The sequence below is a fragment of the Sorex fumeus genome, unplaced genomic scaffold (assembly GCF_029834395.1).
Source record: "Sorex fumeus unplaced genomic scaffold, SorFum_2.1 ptg000086l, whole genome shotgun sequence".
Lineage (NCBI taxonomy): Eukaryota > Metazoa > Chordata > Mammalia > Eulipotyphla > Soricidae > Sorex > Sorex fumeus.
The window spans coordinates 13585014-13606663 of record NW_026606143.1 but is presented as its reverse complement, the minus strand read 5'-3'; the positions used below and the strand labels follow the sequence as shown (position 1 = coordinate 13606663).

General features: G+C 39.6%; 1 protein-coding gene and 1 non-coding gene across 2 annotated transcripts in view; both read left to right on the top strand.

Annotated features, from left to right (window-relative positions):
* CFAP47 (cilia and flagella associated protein 47) overlaps positions 1 to 21650 on the top strand; it is a 606917-nt gene that overhangs the window by 418377 nt on the left and 166890 nt on the right. Inside the window, exon 49 of the mRNA XM_056131098.1 lies at positions 4085 to 4196. Coding sequence (XP_055987073.1) covers positions 4085 to 4196 — 112 coding nt within the window. The remainder of the gene's footprint in view (positions 1 to 4084; positions 4197 to 21650) is intronic.
* Positions 16568 to 16686, top strand: LOC130039434 (5S ribosomal RNA). The gene has a single exon (XR_008794863.1). It is a non-coding gene; the product is annotated as a 5S ribosomal RNA (ribosomal RNA).

Sequence of the window (21650 nt, the reverse complement as noted above, 5' to 3'; positions counted from 1 at the left end):
GGTCTTTAAAACATTTTGATCTTATTTTTGTACATGGCGTTAGTCAGAGATCTGAGTCCACTTTTTTGCATGTAGCCGTCCAGTTGTGCCAGCACAATTTGTTAAACAGGCTTTCCATGCGCCACTTCACTTTTCTTGTACCCTTATAGAAGATTAGATGATCATATGCTTGGGGGGAGATGTCAGTATATTCAGCCCTGTTCCATTGGTCTACATCTTTGCCTTTGTTCTAGTACCATGCTGTTTTAATTATTACTGCTTTGTAGTAGAGTTTTAAGTTAGTGAGGTTGATTCCTCCCATTTTCTTTTTCCCAAGAATCGCTTTAGCTATTCGTGGGGGCTTATTGTTCCATATAAATTTCAAGAGTGTTTGCTCCATTTCAGAAGATCATCTTGTCATTTACTGATGTGAACTGTAGTGGAATGTAGAAAAAATTCATGATTTTTTGTCCTGATTTTGTTATGAATTTTTGTCCTTGGTCCTCCTCATTTGATATGTTTAATTTATTTAGCCAACATAACAATACTAATTCTTCTGATACAAAGCATAGAATGTCTTTTCAGTCATTTGGAATTTATCTTCAACAGCATTTCATAGTTTCTTTTAAGAAGACGCAGAACAACCAAAGTGATCTCATGGAATAAGAAAAATAACCAGTTGACACACAATCCCTTATTGAAAATTTAATAGAAGCCCTCTCTCAACTGTGATATTAGAAAAAATTTTGTTCTAGTATAAGGTAGACATATAAATTAATGGAAATGAACACAATGTCTAGAAATAAACTCATATTAAGTCAGTCTGTTTTTGAATTAGTAAAGACTTTTTACAGCTCAGTAAGTAACAAAATGTGCTCTGGTGCTCTGGCCCTCCCGTTGTTCATCGATTTGCTGGAGCGGGCCCAGTAACGTCTCCATTGGAGACTTTGTTGTTATTGTGTCTGGCATATCGAATACATCACAGGGAGCTTGCCAGGCTCTGCCGAGCGGGCGAGATACTCTCGGTAGCTTGCCGGGCTCTCCGAGAGGGGCGGAGGAATCGAACTCGGGTCGGCCATGTTGGCTGCGTGCAAGGCAAATGCCCTACCGCTGTGCTATCGCACCAGCCCTTACTTACTTACTTACTATACTTACTATACTTATTTTGTATAAGTAACAAAATACAGTTTTTCAAGTGTGTTACGTGTTTGAATAGGTATTCTCCAATGGGGTCTTGTAAATGAATAATAAACACATGAAATAGAGTCAATATTATTAGTCACGAGGGAATTAAATTAAAATTATATTAAAGTATCAAGATGGACGGTTCCACAATGAAATAGACCACATCATATTCAATCGGCGGTTTTGCCTAACCGATGTTGCTGTTGTCCCAAAATTCCAAACGGGATCAGACCACCGTCTTCTTCGTGCAAAATTCTACCTCACAGAACGAGGAGAAAAGAATGCAAGGTTTAAGAAGAGGGGTCCCAGAACAACCACCAACTGGGAACTCTTTGGCTCTGTTGCGGCAACATGGGAAGATGCCGTCATTGACAACATTGATGAGGAATACGATCGAATGATTCAACACCTCCATGATTGTGCAAGGAATGCCAAGAGAGAGATAACCACAAAAAACCGTCTTTCTTTGAACACTCTTGAACTTATTCGCCAACGTGGCTTGGCACGTGCCTCAGGCAACCACAAGCAAACGTCCGAACTGGCAAAACAGTGCAGAGAAGCCATCAAGGATGACCTCAAAAACAGGAGAGCAGCAGTACTGGTAGATGCAGCAGAAGCTGGAAAAAACATTCGTAATGCCCGCCTGTCCTTCACCAACTACAAAACCAAGATGACTGCCCTCCGACATCATGATGGATCTATCACATCTTCCAGAAGGGCAATGGAGAAGATTATTCATGACTTCTACTCAGATCTCTTTAATAGCCACATCCACTTGCCCACATACCACATACCACATGATGGATATGTCGTTCCCAATGTTCTCCCTTCCGAAATCCAACATGCCATCTCGTCGGTAAAGAAACAAAGAGCACCTGGCCCAGACAAGATCAGACCTGAACACCTGAAGAACTTACCGTCAGTACTCATCAATACACTGGCTCGACTCTTCACACGCTACCTGTCTGAATGCAAGGTTCCATCCCAATGGAAAACCAGCAGGACTGTACTACTATACAAGAAAGGAGACATCCACGACATTGGCAACTATCGCCCAATCTGCCTATTGTCTGTCATCTACAAACTATTCACTCGAGTCATCCTGAATAGGATTAGCAGAACACTAGATGAAGGACAACCATGTGAACAAGCTGGATTCCGAAAAGGATTCAGCACCACCGACCATATCCACACAATAACCAAGCTCATTGAGGTATCTCGGGAGTTCAAGATGCCGCTCTGTCTAACGTTCATTGATTTAAAGAAGGCCTTTGATTCTGTTGAGACGGAAGCGGTCATAGAAGCCCTAGCCAATCAGGGCGTACAAACTCAATACATCAGGATCCTTCGTGAGCTCTATTGCGGATTCACTACCAAGATCTCACCATTCTACAAAGAAGTAATCATCCATATCAAGAGAGGGGTTCGGCAGGGTGATACCATTTCACCAAAACTCTTCAGTGCCACCCTTGAGAACATCATGCGACGGCTAGAATGGGAAAACATGGGAGTGAAGATAGATGGTCGGCAACTACACCACCTCCGCTTTGCTGATGACATCGTTCTAATAACACCAAACATCAACCAAGCGGCACAAATGCTGAACGACTTTGACCGTGAATGTGGAAAGGTCGGACTACAGCTGAATCTTACGAAGACAATGTTTATGAGAAACAGCCTTGTTCCTGACGCTCCATTCGCTCTCAACGGAACCACCATCTCCGAATGCAACAGTTATATATACCTAGGTCCAGAAATCAACATGATGAATGACCTGGCACCTGAGTTGCGCAGGAGGAAGAGAGCGGCTTGGAATGCCTTCAAGAGCATTGAAGAAATAACTAAAAGGACAAAGAACCTCCAGCTACGAGCACATCTCTTTGATTCCACTATTCTTCCTGCATTAACATATGCCTCAGAGACCTGGACCCTACGAAAACAGGATGAGAACGCTATTCGGGTCTCTCAAAGAGGAATCGAAAGAACTATGCTTGGAATATCACGATTCACTCAAATGAGAGATAGAATCCGGAGTTCTGATCTTCGTCAACGCTCAAGAATCAGGGACGCTGTCTCATTTGCCAAGACATCAAAAATCAGATGGGCTGGACATGTAATGAGGTTTACAGACAACCGCTGGACTAGAGCCATTACTGATTGGATTCCACGAGACATCAAAAGATCACGTGGATGCCCACCTATAAGATGGTCAGACTTCTTCGTCAAGACCCTAAATGATCGGTTTGAGGCTCTACATGTTCCTAAAACGAACAGATACCATTGGGCTACGCTAGCACGCAACCGGGATGAATGGAGACGTTACTGCCACCCGCTCGAATAAATCGATGAATAACGGGGATTAAGTGATTAAGTGATAAGTGATCAAGATATACCTTCCGAATCACAAAAGAATACATATGACTCATTTACTGTTGTTTATAATAGGCAAATCCTTAGAGGCGCAATATTGATATTTGGATACTAGGGTTTGTGCAATATGATCCCTTAGTAAGCTAAAAATATACTAGAGTTAGCTAAAAGGTTGACTAGAGTTTCAGTGAAATGCTATTTACATTTTCTTCATATTCCAAATCAATATTGATTTAGAGATTTATCTAAATGGTTTGACTTTTGTATATTAAATGTCTTATAGAAGATACACAGATTTTCTTAAGTATAAATGACCTTGCTATGAGTAGTTAATGGAAAATAATTATCATTTCCTTTGTTCTATTTTTATAGGTCTCAGACTTTATTCCATTACATATATTTTTCTGGTTTATTTGTATGTAAAAATGGATTGTTTTAACAGAAATATTTAAATTTAATTTAGGAGTATTTTCTTTGTTTTTGCTTATTATCCTAATTTTATGTGAATAAAAGTATTCTCTAATTTTTATTTTTTATTTGTTTTCATTAGGTTACTTCAGATCTTTCAATAGTGTGGGGAAGTCCAGCCATCACCGTACAACCTGATAACTTAGTTCCATATGTTATACACATAAACCCTTGGAAACGTGGTCACTATAAAGGTAACGAAACATTTATAATTACTATCACACCAGAATGGAAATGATGAGAACAAATTCAGACACAATGTACTTTTCCTTTACTAATTAGTGATCCAGAGGAAAATTTAGCTTTGCATCTCAGTTATTAGTTTTCTAAACAGTCCGAGCGCTGGGGCAAACATTTTTCACATACTTTTATTCATATAAAATTAGGGTAACAAGCAATATATTTGAGTGGATCTGTGGGACAAATTCCTCAGTGTGCAAATATTTAGTTAAGGATATCACAATTTACAGTCGTGATAAGCACTTTCACACATTGCAAGTTATGAGGCAGGAGACATTTTGGGAAAATCATAAAAAACATTTATGTGCACACAGATGATATATCAAAACAGATTAAAGGCTTTTATATGTGTGAAGTTTTCTTCTTTTGTTCTTTATAAACTATTCCTATACACAAATTGTCTTGATGGTTCTGAGCAGGATTTCCTGATTTGCAATGGGAATGATTGGTACTTCTACAAGCTTTTGAAAATGACTGAGATGGCAAGTGATAGAAAAGTAACTAGCTAGAACTGAGGTGCTATGGCTCAATAATGGAATAACTTGTCATATCTTGGGGACCGGGCTAGAGCAATGGCACAGTGGGTAGGGTATTTGCCTCGCACACAGCTTACCAGGGTTCAATTCCTCCATCTCTCTCTGAGAGCCCGGCAAGCTACCTAGTATCCCACCCATACAACAAAGCCTGGAGCTACCCATGACCTATTTATTCAATATCCGAAAAACAGTAACAACAAGTCTCACAATGGAGATGTTACTGGTGCCCGCTTGAGAAAATCATTGAACAGCGGGAGGACAGTGCTACAGTGCTACATCTTGGGGGCCAGAGTGATCGTACAGCTGGTGGGTATTTGCCTTGCACATGGCCATTTCAGGTTCAATTTCATGACATTCCATAATGGCCCTTGATTTACCAGTAGTAAATCCCGAGTGTAGAGACAGTAGTAAAACCCAAACATTTATGGGTGTGCTCCCCCCAAACAAACAAACAAAAAAATTGTCATCTGGGATAAAATGAAGTGCCTCGTGGTGATTTGATCTTGCTGAGGAAATTACTAGATGTAGGTAAACCGATACAATTTAGAAGTTAGAAAAAACTAGCCTCACATCCTTGCTCGTTTCAACAAATAATATTTGAGGAGTCTCTACAAAACATAGGAGGTGCAGAGAACTTTTCCAAAGAAAGGTGCAGAAGGTGCTTTCAAATTAGTAAGCACACTGATCCAGCTAACGCCACTGTAATCCAGTGTGCTGTGACGAAAGTGCCAACATGCCCCTCTCACCTCTGTGCTTGACCTGAGATGTCACCACAAGTCATTGAGAGCATCTTATGAAATCTTTTTGTCACTTTTAAGACACTTGGTCATCCATAAGCCTGTATGTGATGGCTAGATTATGAACTGTGGTTGGCATATTCTAAGCAGTTCAATAAAGTAGTATATATTGCTATTTTTAGGTAATGCATAGCACTATAGCACTGTCCTCCCATTGTTCATCGATTTGCTCGAGTGGGCACCAGTAACCTCTCACAACAAATTGTGAGACTTGTTGTTACTGTTTTTGGCATATTGAATATGTCATGGGTAGCTTGCCAGGCTTTGCCGTGCGGGCTGAATACTCTTGGTAGCTTGCCGGGCTCTCTGAGAGGAGTGGAGGAATCGAACCCGGGTTAGTCACATGCAAGGCAAAGACCCTACCCGCTATGCTATCACTCCGGCCCTGGGTAATGCATATTTAAATTTATATTTTTTAAAAGAAGTGTTTATTAAGAAACCGTGATATATAAAGTTAATCATAAGAGAGTTGTTTCAGACATACAACATTCCAACACCAGTCCCACCACCAATGTCCCCTTCTCTCCAACAATATCCCCAGGTTCCCTCCCACTGCCCAGCAAACCCCCTGGACAGCTATGTCACAAATTTATTTCATATTACTTTGTCCAATAAAACTTAATGGAATGGCAAATAGAATTATCAGAAAGTAAATCAATAAAAGTCAGTTTGTGATGATGGATTGCTATATATTTTTAACCTTTCTTAATCTAGTAGAAGAAAACCATATACACCATTAGTGAGTGCCATACTCAGTGCCACAGAATAGGAACTTTCTCCTGTCATTACAGGAATTCTTTTAGCGCTTCTTCCAAAACTGGTTTCAAATTTTCGAATTTGGTAAGCTATTTCCTGTCTATAAAGCTCTGTATAGCTCCTTCAAATCTGAATTAGAATCTTGCTGGATAGAGTATTCCTCGTGAGGTGTTTATTTCTTTGAGTTTTTATACTATACTCATATTTTTCTGGTTCATTGAGTCTCATTTAATAGATATGCGGTACATTTAGTAGGCTTTCCCCTGTATATTTTGAACTTGCTGCATTGAATATCCTGTCTCTATCTTTGGATTTTTTTTCATTATACATTTTGAGTATAATGTATCTTAAGTTTTCCTGATTGGGTCTATTTTAACTGGGACCCTTCAGGCCTTTTGGTTCTCAGTGTCTGTAATCCTAAATTCTGGGAACTTCTTATTGATGGTTTCTTTAATGTTTCTTCATCATATTTGCCTTCCTGTTTTTCAGGCACTCCGATGACTCATCTTGGAGTCCTTGATCTTTTGCTCAGTTTCTGTTATTCTCCTATTCAGAACTTCTATTGTCTTTTGTTTGTTTGGGGCCCATACCCAACAGTGCTCAGGGCTTACTCCTGACTGCACCAGGAATTACTTCTGGTTGGCCCAGGGGACCATATGGCATGCCAAGGGTCAAACTTAGTTCAGCCTCGTGCAAGAAAAATGCCCTACCCTCTATGCCGTCTCTTATTACAGAGACTGTGGCCCAACTATTCACTTTTTTAATATCTCCTAGCTCATTCTTCATTTCTGTTATTTTTTTATATATTGGATTATAATTTAGACTTTCATACTTTCTTCTCATGCTGCCCTTTGCTGACAATCCTTGTTAAGGTTTTTATGAACTCATTGAATACCTCAACATAGTGTCACTAAAGACACTGAGAATTTACTGTTATTGATGGCTTCAGTGATACTGTTTTTGCTGACAACCCGTGCTAAGGTTTTTATGAACTCATTGAATACCCCCAATATAGTTACTAAAGACACTGAGAATTTACTGTTATTGATGGCTTCAGGGATACTGTTTTCGCTCATTGATTTTGATGGGCTACTGCACATTTCCCCCATTGGTTTTCTAGTGTTCTTGTTGTGCTGGGAGTGAGTGTTTGTAGTTATCACCTGGAAGATACTGAGGGTTTAAGAGATTATGCTCTGTGTTCTCTTCCAGTTCACACAGAATGACAGGAAGAATAACTGTAAGCAGTATGTAATTTGTTGAGTAGATATGATGCGTGGCCACATAAGTGGCCATATGCTTCAGGTACTGTGGTATGTGCCCTTAATATGATTCAGGTTAGGCTTGGAGGCTATCAGAACCCACCTGGTAGGAAGCGTTACTGCCTCCTCTTTAGAAATAAACACAGTGGTTTCAGCCGGAGGCAAGCCTCACCTATGATGGTGGAGCAGCAAGCAGAAGGGCAGTCAGATTTAAACTTTGAAGGAACTTAAAATTTCCGATTTAATTTTAGTTACCAAATGGCAGTCCTAACAATTGGTGGATTTTTCTTAGTTTTGATGTTTAAATGTTCAGTCATAAGAGCATCAGTTCATTCAGAATGGCTTTTATTACTCTCAGTAAACACATAATACATATATTTCTTTTTTTGGTACAAGTTGGTAAGTTCTGTTGTGTAAGAAAGAATGTAAGAGGAACCTCAAGCTTTGGAACATTGTTGAACTGTGAATATTTGTAGTTGTTAAACCTTAAACAAAGTCCCTTGTCATTGAATCAGACTCTTAAAGTTATATGAATGGATCTAAGAATAAATTAATAAGATTTAATAGGATTTTTCTTTGTATGGTCATTTTTGTTGGTTTTTGCAGCATTGCAGCATAAAAGTTTGGAACAAATTTTTACTAATCAGATATGAATCTTTAAAATATGTTTGAGGGATTTTAAAAGGAATCTAAAAGTAGGTGAACACATTTCAGGATATATTGTTAAGTGAGGATGACTTAGGTGTTTGTCGTACAGCAAACATGGTATGGTATACACAATATGGTATTATGGTTTCATAGTTTTGAAAAATACTGGCAAACATTATTTTTCTCTTGAAGTTTAATTAAGGTCACTATGATGACTTGGAGAAACAGAGTCTCTAAAGGTCAATTCCATTTTATTGATATTAATCTTGCAACACTTCCACAAAATTTTAAACCATATCAATGTAATTGCTTCTGAAGAGCTGTTAGTCTGATATAAGGAAAACAAGACTCAGGGCCAGAAATATAATACAGAAGACAGGGTGCTTGTCTTGCACATGTCCAACCTGGTTGGATCCCTTTCACCCCAAGCCCACTAGGAGTAATCTCTGTGTGCAGAGCAATGAGTAAGCCCAGAGCACAGCAGGGTGTGGCCCCCAAACCAGAAACAAAAATAAGACTATAATACTTTCATGCATACCTGAGATATTCCTATATTCACTGACTAAAGGAGTGTATTGTGATATGGGCTTTGAAAATAACTTTGTGTTCATTTTTTAAATTTTGTTAAGTTCTGTTCTTAGTTATATAGTAATTACTTACACAAGCTCTATAATTTGGGAAGCCTTGATGATCACAGTATTTGTGAACAAAAGCAGACATTTAACCAATCGTACTCTGTTAAATTATTATAACTGATACTTTATAACTGTGTCCTTATACATTGGCAAATGCTCAGGGATTTGTGCTTCACTATAGGATAACCCCCTCCACAGGTCCCCCCTCGTCTTTTCCATTCCTTTTAACAGAAACTAAGGCCTATCACCTGATGCACCAGGGTGCCTTAGAACTTTGATCCAGTGTCCTTCCTAAATGGTCAGAGCTGAGATGTAGATTTGTTAATAATTTAGCTTTCTTGTATATGTAAAGATAGATATCTTACAATTTTTGAATTCTAGTAATCCATACCTCATCTCAATACACAATGTGCACTGATATGCTTAAAGCTTAAGCATTGTACTGGGGAACATGATGGAGGGAAATGTTTTTAATAGTGAGAATCTGAGAGATCTTTCTAAAAAATTATTCTGGATCTTAAAGCATAAGTTAGGATTTATCAGACAATATATTGGGAAATGCATTCCAGTAGAGGAAACAACCTTATTGACAAAACAGAGAAAACACTTTCTGTTAGTAGGGAATAGTGTGTGTGTGGAGTGGAAGGGGGCGAGATATAGCAAATGCAATGTGACATATAATTTAAAATGCACACAGACTTTGTTGTAAAGAGCTCTGTTTTGCCATTGATTGTTTTGGGAGACATTAAAGTTACCTGAGGAGGAAAGAGGTGTGAATGAGCCGAGTTTTAGAGAAATCTGGGGAGATCTGAGAGATCATCACTTAGGTGATTTTTGCAAAATTATCATTAATTAGTTCTCCATATTGAATATTGGTTTGGGCTCCTTCTCCCAAAAGCAGAACATAAGAAAAAATTCTAACAAGTAATTTATTTGAGGTGATCACAGGGAACACATGGAGAGATTTGGAAGATGCTGAAGAGAGAAAGTCAATTAAAGGTAAGCTAGGTGGGGGAGAAGGCAGCTCAGAGAGGGAAGCACCAAGTAAAGGGTGTCGGGAGGATCCTCCCAGGATGAGAGATGCATGCTGAGAGTAAACTATAGATGAACATGATTGCCACTCAATGCCTCTTTTGCAAACCACAGAACCGGAACCGAAAAGGAGAGAGAAAACAAAATGGAATGACCTGCCACAGGGGTGGGGGATGGGAGGAATGGGGGGGTGGGAGGGAGGGATGCTGGGAGCATTAGAGGTGGTGAATGGACACTGGTGGAGGGATGGGTATTCAATCATTGTATAACTGAAACCCAAGCGCTAAAATTTGTAAGTCTACGACTGTACCTCATGGTGTTTCACTAATATTTTTTTTAAAAATTAAGAATAAAATAAAATATTTTCCTAACTTAACTGATCCTAAAGTAAATAAATAAATAAATAAATCAGGATCCTCCGTGAGCTGTATTGTGGATTCACTACCAGGATCTCACCATTCTACAAAGAAGTGATCGTTGATGTCAAGAGAGGGGTGCGGCAGGGTGATACCATTTCACCGAAACTCTTCAGTGTCACCCTCGAGAACATCATGCGACGACTAGAATGGGAAGGAATGGGAGTGAAGATAGATGGTCGGCAACTACACCACCTCCGCTTTGCTGATGACATTGTTTTAATAACACCAAACATCAGCCAAGCGGCACAAATGCTGGCCGACTTTGACCGTGAGTGTGGAAAGGTAGGACTACAGCTGAATCTTACGAAGACAATGTTCATGAGAAACAGCCTCGTTCCTGATGCCCCTTTCGCTCTCAACAGAACGACCATCTCCGAATGCAACAGCTATGTGTACCTAGGTCGAGAGGTCAACATGACAAATGACCTGGCACCCGAGCTGCGCAGGAGGAAGAGAGCAGCTTGGAACGCCTTCAAGAACGTCGAAGAAATAGCTAAGAGGATGAAGAACCTCTGGCTCTGGGCACATCTCTTTGATTCCACTGTTCTTCCTGCATTAACATATGCCTCAGAGACCTGGGCCCTACGCAAACAGGATGAGAACGCTATTCAGGTCTCCCAAAGAATAGAAAGAGCTATGCTTGGAATATCACATTTCACTCAAATGAGAGAAAGAATCCGGAGTTCTGACATCCGTCTACGATCAAGAATCAGGGACGCTGTCTCATTTGCCAAGGTGTCGAAAATCAGATGGGCTGGTCACGTAATGAGATTTAAAGACGACCGCTGGACTAGAGCTGTTACCAACTGGATTCCACGGGATGTCAAAAGACTGCGTGGCCGCCCACCTACCAGATGGTCAGACTTCTTCGTCAAGATCATGAACGATTGGTTTGAGGCCCTTCATGTTCCCGGAGCGAACAGATGCCATTGGGCTACAGTAGCACGCGACAGGGACAAATGGAGACGTTACTGGCGCCCACTCGAGCAAATCAACGACTATCAGGAAGTTAAGTGATTAAGTGATTAAAGGTAAGCTACGTTTCAGGTGACTGCTGAGGCCTGGGGAAGATTCTGAGGGAATTGAAAAGCAAGGATGTTAGGGTAAGTATTCACATGTCCAGCAATGTTTGAAGGGTGCTCTAAAAGTATATTTTCATGGCACCTGGAAAAAAATCATAGTACGCTACTGGCATGTATGGGAAATATCTGTAGAGAGTATGTTAGTGCAACATTGAAACAGGTATTGGTATAATACATTTGTTAGTAGATAGAAGTTAGAAAAATGGCTGGGTATTGGATTTTTTGTTTGTTTGGAGCCCACACTCAGTGGTTCTCTGAATTTATCCTGGCTCTGTGCTCAAAGATTACTATTGGCAGTATTCAGGGGACCATATGCAATGCCAGCAATCCAACTGCGGCCACTCATGTGTAAGACAAGCCCTTTAACTTCAACCTGTACTATATCTCCAGCGCTGTGTATGGGATTTTCAGTGTCCTGCAGTGAATTCCAGTCATGTTTCAGGAATGACGGTGTAGAAGTTTGAGTTTGAATGCTTACATCGCCATGGAACAAAAAGTTAGAACTGATGATTCAGAATGAGAGGAAAATAGAACTCGACAAGTAATGGTAGGCTGCAGAATGCTAGGACAGTTTAAAGAGAAATTAAAAAGAAGATGATACTGTTAAAGATTTGAATTCCAAAAAATCAAACTCTTGAGATTGGAGATTAGCAAACAAGCTTTATTAAGAATGCTCAATAATTGTAAAAGCAGAGGAAGAAAATGTATTGGCCAGAGGGAGAAGTCGAATTTCCAAAATGGGCCCAATAAAGATTTCAAGTCAGCTCATCAGGACTTTTGAAGCTAAGATGAGCACTCAGAATTGTTATAGAGGGCTGACCTAACAGTCTTCTGCCAACACCATTCATAAGAGCTATAAAAATGTCCGTTGTTCTTGGAAAGGAATATGATTCATCAGAGCTGCATTTGTTGAAATTTGGAGATGAAGAGCCAGCATGATATTAGAGCAGATAGGGTGTCTGCCTTGCATGTGGCCAACACAGGGTTCAATCCCCGGTATCCCATATGTTCCCCCCGAGCACTGCCATGAGTAATTTCTGAGTGCAGAGTCAGGAGTAACCCCTGATTATTGCCAGGTCTGACCTCAAAAGCAAACAAAAGAATAAAATAAAAAATTAAATAAAAAGTGAAAATTGGAGATGGAAACAGAGAAAGGGAGATACTAGATACTGTCTAATATCACATATACTTCCAATACTAGACAGCTCTCAGGAGGGAAGGAATCAGTAAGGCAGACTTAGTGGATAGGAAAAGCCTATTCTCTCTTGATTTCAAAATTATTTTGTAATGTAAATAATTATAATCAAAATAGAGAAACATTGATGTAACCCAGATATGAGAGCATGGTAGTTTAAAGGGAAACACATTTGAAAGCCAGCCCACAAAAGCAATGTGAGTGAAGGCATGGTATAAATAACATGTTAATAACTAAACATATTTAAATGTGATGTCTTAATTGTTCCCTTAATAGACAAAGAATAACCTGTCTGGCCTGGATTAATATTAGAACGTAAAAAGCTAATTTTACTGTCTATTATTAGAGCATATGAATATAATAATTTCTAGAAATGCATTGATGGCATTTTTTTGTAGTAGTGAAATTGGCAACTTTGTTTCCATTTGCCTCAGAAGATTTATTTTTGAACAATTTATATTTTATCAAAGAAAATTGGCCTCCGTGGCTAGCAAATACTTTAATAATATTTCTTAAATTAATTTTGATTGCAATAACATAATTCATGAACATTATTTAGAGATTACTCTAGACATGCATGTTCCAAACATAAAAATCAACCTAATAGAGCACTAAGAAAATGAACTTGTGCATGTTGGAATTAAGGTTACACAAGTTGACTAACCTACTTCTAATTTTTATAATAATTTTCTCTAATTACCTTTTTAAAATTACTATTATCCAGTGACTTTTAATTACAGTGACACTTTACCTTACATACATGTCTGTGGCATATGTGAGTGAGTCTCTTATGATACTTTTGATATTTCTTTCTTTCTCTCTGTCTCTTCTTCTGTCTCTCTGTCTCTGTTTCTTTCTTTTTCTCTGTCTCTCTCTCTCTGACTCTGTCTCTGTCTCTGTCTCTCTGTCTCTGCTCCTGTCTCCCCGGCACCCATCCCTCCCTCCCTCCCTTTCGGGCATTGTGGTTTGCAATACAGATACCGAAAGGTTATCATGACAAATAGCCAAGGTTTTGCTCCCAAATTTTCTGGGGGATCTTATGTTCGAGCACAAGTGAGGCTCCACAGAGAGCTGTGTCAAGCTGACCCTCTGAATTGAATGAGAACAGTGGCTTGAGAGGACAGAGACTTCTGGGAGGACATGTTGACTGCCTTGTCCAAATCAGTAGGTTTAGTAATCGTAATAGTGTCTGGTAGTTTAATTGCGCACCATTGATTGGGTGACGTGCCACACTGCAGTCTAAGTTGGTAAAGAGCAATAATTGTACAAGGCTCATAAGCCCACAGGGTATATTCATGGACCTTTTCCTGTTTTCTATGCTTGTGCATAGAAAAGAATTCTTTTTGAATAAAGATGGAAAAAGATGATTTTGCTTGTATGTAACCGGTTGTGGTGACTACTGGTCTTTTTTTAGCTTGTAAGTGATTGTTCAAGGGAATGCATGCTTTCCGGGAAAGGGGAGCTGGATTCCTTGGTCCCTCTTCTCTTGGAAGCCTATTCATTCAGTTCAACACAACTGTGAGTTAAAGCTGTGTTGTTTTCAGATTTGCAATCTATAAGTTACCAGATGTGACTGCTATCTATTATAACACTGGCACAAGAAAGCCTTGTTGAAACAATTATGAACAAGCTTTTAGTCATTTTTGATAGAACCTTTTGCATTTTTCTTTTCAATAAACTTCTTTCTTATATAAGAACAAAATTTCTAATATGTGCTCAATATAGTTCTTATTGTAGGTCTATGTGTAAAAAAATAGAAATAGTTTTCATAATTGGCACTTGCTATTGTAACATTATGCACTATCCATAAAGATATACCTTACTATTCATTTAAAATACAGGTTCAATTAGATATTTGATTTCTAATACTGTATATTATAAGAAATGCTGCTTGTGATAATTTATTTTCAGAATGTGATCCTGAGTAGGGGTATTGCTTTTTAAATTTGCATTTTTCATTTAAGTTTTAACAGTATGTATACTCATCCTAACTATTGAATTGCACAGGCAAAATTATCCATATTTCCTTTGTTATTTACTATTTTACTATTGTCTTGCAAAGAAATATATCCAGAAATCCAACTTGATACCATTATCAGATAGTACACAATAGTAATATACTTAACCTCAATAAATATCAGGTTTCTTGCATGTAAAAAATAGATAATAGTCTTTCTGAATGACTCTAAGAACTGAAAGGAATGTGTAAAAATTAATTCTCATTTAGTAGGTTTCAGTTAATATTTACCACTCTTATATGATATCTGGATTCCCTTTTTTAAATTTTATTTTTTATCTAAACACTGTGGTTTACAAAGTTGTTGGCAATAGAATTTCAGGAATGCATTCTTAGGAAATATAATTCCCCTACCAGTAACCACATCCCTGCACCAGTGACCCACTCTAACCTATTTTCTTGACAGACATGTTTTTAAATTTAAGTTTAATTATTTTAGTTTGGGTCTTGACCTTACAGTCGTGTTTGGCCTAATGGTTTAGATATACACTAATACTTTACCTGATTCTCTCTCTCTCTCTCTCTCGTTTAATTAATGAACATGGCATATTTATATGAGAAGCTCTTTGCTTTTTTTGGTCTCCATTCCATCAGTTTGAATCAATGAAAATGTCAGGAACGGTGTTGTCAGAAATTTGGCTGAAATTGATTTTGGATTTTGCTGACTTACCCGCATCAGCATCGTGGATTGCCACAATTATAGAACGTAAAGACTAGCCAGAGCCCATTGATTGTCTGCAGCAAGAGTTAGGTACTCTAAACTATTTCCATGCTTTTTAGTGGCAGTTTCTCTATGAGTTTGTGTCTTTAACTATTGTTATAAGCAGTTGTGAACGTTCTAGTTGAGGTATGGAAATGTCCTGAAGTATCAGAGTGTATGGCCTTTCCCTTATCCCCTACTTTAAACAGAAAAGAATTCTGATACTTCTACATCTTGACTCTGCTTTGTAGGTCAGTCATTTGAATTTTATATGCTGATCTGAGTGTAGTGCTTTGCTGTGTGTTTGTTTTGTGCATTTCCATCGTGATTGATAATCTTAAACATTGAGCATCTTTTCTTCTGCTTATTTTTCATCCACATGCCTTCATTATCAAAGTCATTTTCCCACCAACCCTCTGTCTATTGGGCTTTTTGGGTTTTATTGTTGTTTGAGTGCTGAAAAAATATGTACTTTTAATAAGATACTGTCACTGTCCTCCCGTTGGCTATCAATTTTCTCGAGCGGGCCCGGTAATGTCTCCATCGTGAGACTTGTTGTTACTGTGTTTGGCATATTGAATACGTCACGGGTAGCTTGCCAGGCTTTGCCGTGTGGGCAAGATACTCTCGGTAGCTCGGGCTGTCTGAGAGGGATGGAGGAATCAAACCCGGCTTGGCCAGGCTGGCTATGCGCAAGGCAAACTCCCTACCACTGTGCTATTGCTCCAGCCCTAATAAAATACATGTGTTTTATATATCAGATGCATGCTTTCAGTACTTTTTTCCCAATCTGGGGCTTTCTTTTGACATTTATAAACAGAATTTGTTGAATAGCAGAAGCTTTTATTTATCTCAGCCACATTATAATTTATAATTAGAATTGTGAAGTTAGAAAATCACAGAATCACAAATCATCCTGTTAATCGTCGATTGCCTCGAGCAGGCCCCGGTAATGTCTCCTTCATCCTAGCCCTGAGATTATATTCAAGGCTCTTTAGGAGAATGAGACCCATCATTGTTACTGGTATTTGGCATATTGGGTACGCCACAGGGAGTTTGCCAGACTCTGCCATGTGGGCAGGCTACATTCGGTAGCCTGCCAGTTTGTCCAAAGTAGGAATGAGATAATAAGATGTCATAATAGGATGTCTTGTGAAGTTAGAATTTCATGTAATTAAGGTATACAGTGTCATGATTTATTTTATATTTATGTATTATGAAATGATTATAGAATGATTTTACCTTTGATGTCTACGGCCATACCACCCTGAACGCGCCCGATCTCGTCTGATCTCGGAAGCTAAGCAGGGTCGGGCCTGGTTAGTACTTGAATGGGAGACCGCCTGGGAATACCGGGTGCTGTAGGCCTTTGGGCTGGAGCGATAGCACAGTGGGTAGGGCGTTCGCCTTACAAGCGGCCAACATGGCCGACCCGAGTTCGATTCCTCCGCCCCTCTCGGAGAGCCCGGCAAGCTACCGAGAGTATTCGATATGCCAGACACAGTAACAACAAAGTCTCCAATGGAGACGTTACTGGGCCCGCTCGAGCAAATCGACGATCAACGGGAGGGCCTTTACCTATTTTTTACCTTTACCTTTGATGAAACATAGCTTAACTTTTTATATGAGTCTGAAAGAAAAGTACAGTTTTTTTTCTTTCTTTTAATTTTGAGCCACCATGATTTTCTGTACTGTTATTGATAGGGTGTTGTTCATACAACATTCCAACACCACACAGTCCATCAGAAAATAATCTTCCCTTCACCATTGTCTAAGGTTTTCTCCCAATAAAAAAAAATCCACCCCAATCTTCCTGCCCTGCTAAACTCAGGTCTGTAAACCAGTTCTCAGGTTCTGTTGCTTTGGCCTTTTTTTATGCAGTTTTAATAGAAATCAATCACTGCTTTGATCCTCTGTCTCAATAATGAAAATATAAGTTTTTACTTAAGTGGAAACTTTAGCCATTCTCCACAACAGATATATGAATGCCATCAATATAAATGTAATAGTCCTTTTATATTGTCTGTGGTGTCTTCTGTTATTCTCATGACCAAACTTTTTTTGGAATGGGAAAATAAGGGAGAGAGAATGAGAGGGAGGGAGAATGAGAAGAGGTGGAGGGAGGAAGGAAAGAGTAAAAAAGGGAGATAGGGAGGGAGGAAAGGAAAGGAAGGAAGGGAAGGAGGGAGGGATAGATCAGATCCTATAGGACTATAATTGGATGATAAACTGCTTTTTCTTTTGCTAAGAACTTAAAATACTGGGAGAACGTGCTATATGATTCACAGATTAAAGATATATCTGGGATTCTTTATCTGCTTTCTTTATCATGTGGATTTTTGTTTGGCCCACACTGTCTTTTGGTCTCCTGCTAAAGGGTACCTAAAAAGAAAGAGTTTCAAATAAGGTTAAATAAAGGGAAAAAAGAATTGAAAGTGGAGAATTCCCAGATCTTCTTTTCTTTAGTCTTGGTTCTCAGATTTTACAGGCTAGTGTTGATTTTAGATAGGCAAAAACAGTTGAAATTTGTCATGCGTAATAGACCAAATACTTATTTAAAAAAACTTTTTGACAGAATTACTGTGCCTCCAAGACAATCACAAGTTGATCAAAGCCCACCCATACAGAAATTGTCCTTAACAGTATTCCTCATTAACAATAGGAGTTATGAAGCATGAAGCTAGTGGAGGGTGCGGGTTGTGAGGGGACCAAGTGCAGAGGGCTAAGACCTTGCCAGATTTGACTGTTGCCATGGAAACTTGCCTTGGGAAGTTTTCTGAATAAAACTGTTTAATGAGCAGTGAGCAGTATTTGATTTTTTAAATTTTTCTCCTTGAAACTTTATTTATTCTGTGATATATTTGGTGAGACTTGGACGTGACTTTTGCCCTATTCTGTCAGGTAAATAGATAGACCTTTGTCACTTGCTACCCAGGTGACTTGCTGTCAGTTACCCCACCTTCTTTATGCACCAGGTCAAACAACTTTTAAAAAGGTCGAAAGAGTAATTAAATCAGCCCTTAAGTTTATTAATGAGCTTAAATAAGAAAATGAGTGGGAGACATTTAGCTTAAGCCTAAGACAGTAACAGTAAAGTAAAAGTAAAGGCCCTCCCGTTGATCATCGATTTGCTCGAGCGGGCCCAGTAACGTCTCCATTGGAGACTTTGTTGTTACTGTGTCTGGCATATCGAATACTCTCGGTAGCTTGCCGGGCTCTCCGAGAGGAGTGGAGGAATTAAACTCGGGTCAGCCATGTTGGCTGCGTGCAAGGCAGACGCCCTACCCGCTGTGCTATCGCTCCATCATAGTAACATGCTAACATGCTAACAATATTTTTCATTACTAAAATGTGTCATAAATTGATTTTTCCCATGAAAATACCAATTTAAAATTGCTACCTCGGTCTTTACATTTGAGCCTGGTGCTTATATTTTTGGGAGATAATTTGAAATTATAGAGAAACAAATTATAATTGTATATTTTCAAATTCTAATATTAGACTTATAACTTCTGTACTAAGAAACATTTTGTTAAAAAGAATAGTTTTGAAAAGTGAGCCACTGTGTGTTTAGAAAGAACAATGAACTCCATTTGTTAAAATTAAAGCTCTTGAAAATATAGTAGCTATAACTTCCATTTATATTAGTTTTTTTTTCATAACATTCTTCAAACAAACTTAAAATCTCCATATGTTGTAACTTAATGTAGTGTTGTTTTTGCTTGCTTTCATTTCTGTTACATTCATAGTTTTTTAAAAGTAGTTTAATAATTTTGCTATCACTCTGACAAACTGAACCGCTAACAATTAGCTTCTATTTATATTTGCTTCTTTTGGATTGATTAACCTTAGACAGAATAGAGAAATACTGAATAAATTAATTACATATATGTGAAGTGTGGAGTGAAGGTAACATCTTTTGAAATATGTGATCTTCATTTTATTTACTGTGGTTTTCTGAAAGGTTAATCTTTAGAATTCTTTGTAATGGCTAAGAAATTGAAAACCTACATCTTCTACAGTTACTAATTAACCAAAAATATCACTGTATCACTGTATTACTGTCATCTCATTGGTCTTCAAATTACTCGAGCAGGTGCCAGTAACGTCTCCATTCCTCCCAGCCCAGTGATTTTAGCAGCCTCTTCTTACTCATCTTTTCCCAACGATTGGAGGCTCTTTCAGGGTCATGGGAATGAGACCTATTGTCGTTACTGTATTTGACATATTGAATACGCCACAGGGAGCTTGCCAGTCTCTGTCCGTGCGGGAGGGATACTCTCGGTAGCTTGCTGGGCTCTTCGAGAGACATAAATAGGTAGGAAGTATCTTATAACCAAAAACTAGGAAGTGTCTTATGACCAGAAAATAGAATTGTAATTTAAAGATGCAGTTTTTTAGGAATAAAATTAAAATTGCCAAAAATTATTTTTTACTGGAAAAATGTACATAAATCAGTGGCATGATTTCATGATTCATTTTTTTGAAGTGTTCTTTCAAGGATTAAAGCATTTGTCTTTCACCCCACTGACTTCAGGTTGAATCCCCAGCCAGCACTACATACATCCCTGAGCACTGAAGAGGGTCACCCCTGAGCAATGAGCCAGTAATATTCCAGTAGCACTGCCAGGTGTGGCCCCCAAATCAAATATAAATAACCCTGTTCTTTTGATTAAAACATAAGCTACAGATCTAGGGGTTAGAATGGTGGTGGTGTAGTGGCAAGTGGCAAAGCTGGCCGACAGATGGCACTCTGAACAGCCGATGGGGTCACAAAATTTCTGCATGAATGAATGGGGGTGCCTCTTTGATGTTCTCTCTCAGGCAGAGTGTCATTAAATGAAACCTGCTGGTCGCCCTTCACGAAGGGCCAGCTCATAGGAGACTTGTGAGAATGGTAGCTGTGCAGCCACCAGTGGGCAGAGCTACTGAAGCTCTCAGTCCTATAGGTTGTGACAGTTTTAACATGTCTGAATAGGACTCTTTGGGTCCAACTCGGCACCACTGCAGAGCATGGGTCCCAAGTTGAGGGTGTGCCTTGGGTTCCCACTTTGGGGATCTGGTGATTTGCTGCAGGCAGGGCAGGACTGTCACCATTTCTTCCCCAGACCAATCATGCCACCTACAATATATCATGGAGGGAAACCTTCCTGAGTGCCAACTGTCTGGAGACCCAGGACGGGGCATATGCTCCCTGGTCTGGGTATGCTGGACTGGTGGCTGCAACCAATATAAGAGTGACCAGGCCACAAATGGTAGCAGCCTTGGTTCCTGTCCTGATCCCCTCCAGGCTGCTGCTGCTGCCACCACTGCTGGGTTCCAGCAAATGCAGCACCACCAGCAGGTTGACCTGAACCCATCCGGTGAGTGCAGCAGCAACCTGACGGTGCCTTCAGGCTTCTTAATTCCCCCAAATCACCGCTTTGCCTCTGGTCAGTCTCCAGCAGTCTGGCCAGTCAGGAACAAAGTGTCCTGAAAAATTAAATCACTAAATGTTGGGTATATGGGGGCCACGCCCACAAACCACCTCTGCCTCAGCCACACGAGCTCATTTATCAGCCTCGTATAGAATCAAATAAATCTCCAAAGAGATCAAAAACCAGTTAATCTTGGACCCATGCAAAGCTGAACAGACCAGAGCAGATCAGAGGCAGGCAGGTTAGCCCATTGCTTATGCAAACAGAAGCCCCAGCAGCTGCTTGCTCCCACAATCCAAAATTGCTGTCATGCCCCTGGACAGATTCCACTGTCTCAGGACGGATCTCACTGAGATATTAACCTGCTGAACACTCGGGTATGTGGGCTTTGCGACTAAAATCTGCAGGCTTTCTTGTAATCGGATGGGCTACTTCCACCCACTTTACTATATTCCGGAAAGCACAGGCAGTCATCCCTCCACCAACCAGCACCACCATGTAAGCTCTTCTACTAGTCTCGCTTCAGAGACTCATGAATAAATATCGAAAGAGTTCAAAAAATGCAATTGATCTCAGACCCACACAAGACTGAACAGACCAGGGAATATAGTAGTGGGGTGGGTTAGCCTAGTGCCCACCCAAATAGAATCTGTGGCAGACACTTGCTTCCACAATCCAAAATCGCCTCCGTGTCCCCATCTGGCCTGCAGCATCTTGGTATAGACTTCACCAAGATACTAAACTGCTGACAATTCAGTATGCAGGTTTTGTGACTAAAATCACAAAACCTGCATGCTTTTTCAGGGTTGGGATGGGCTACCTTCCCCCACCTCCCTATACTTCCAGAAGCCCTGGCAGTCACATCCATACCCCAAAGTCACCACCTAGTGAAAAAAAGCTACTCCAGCTGTATCT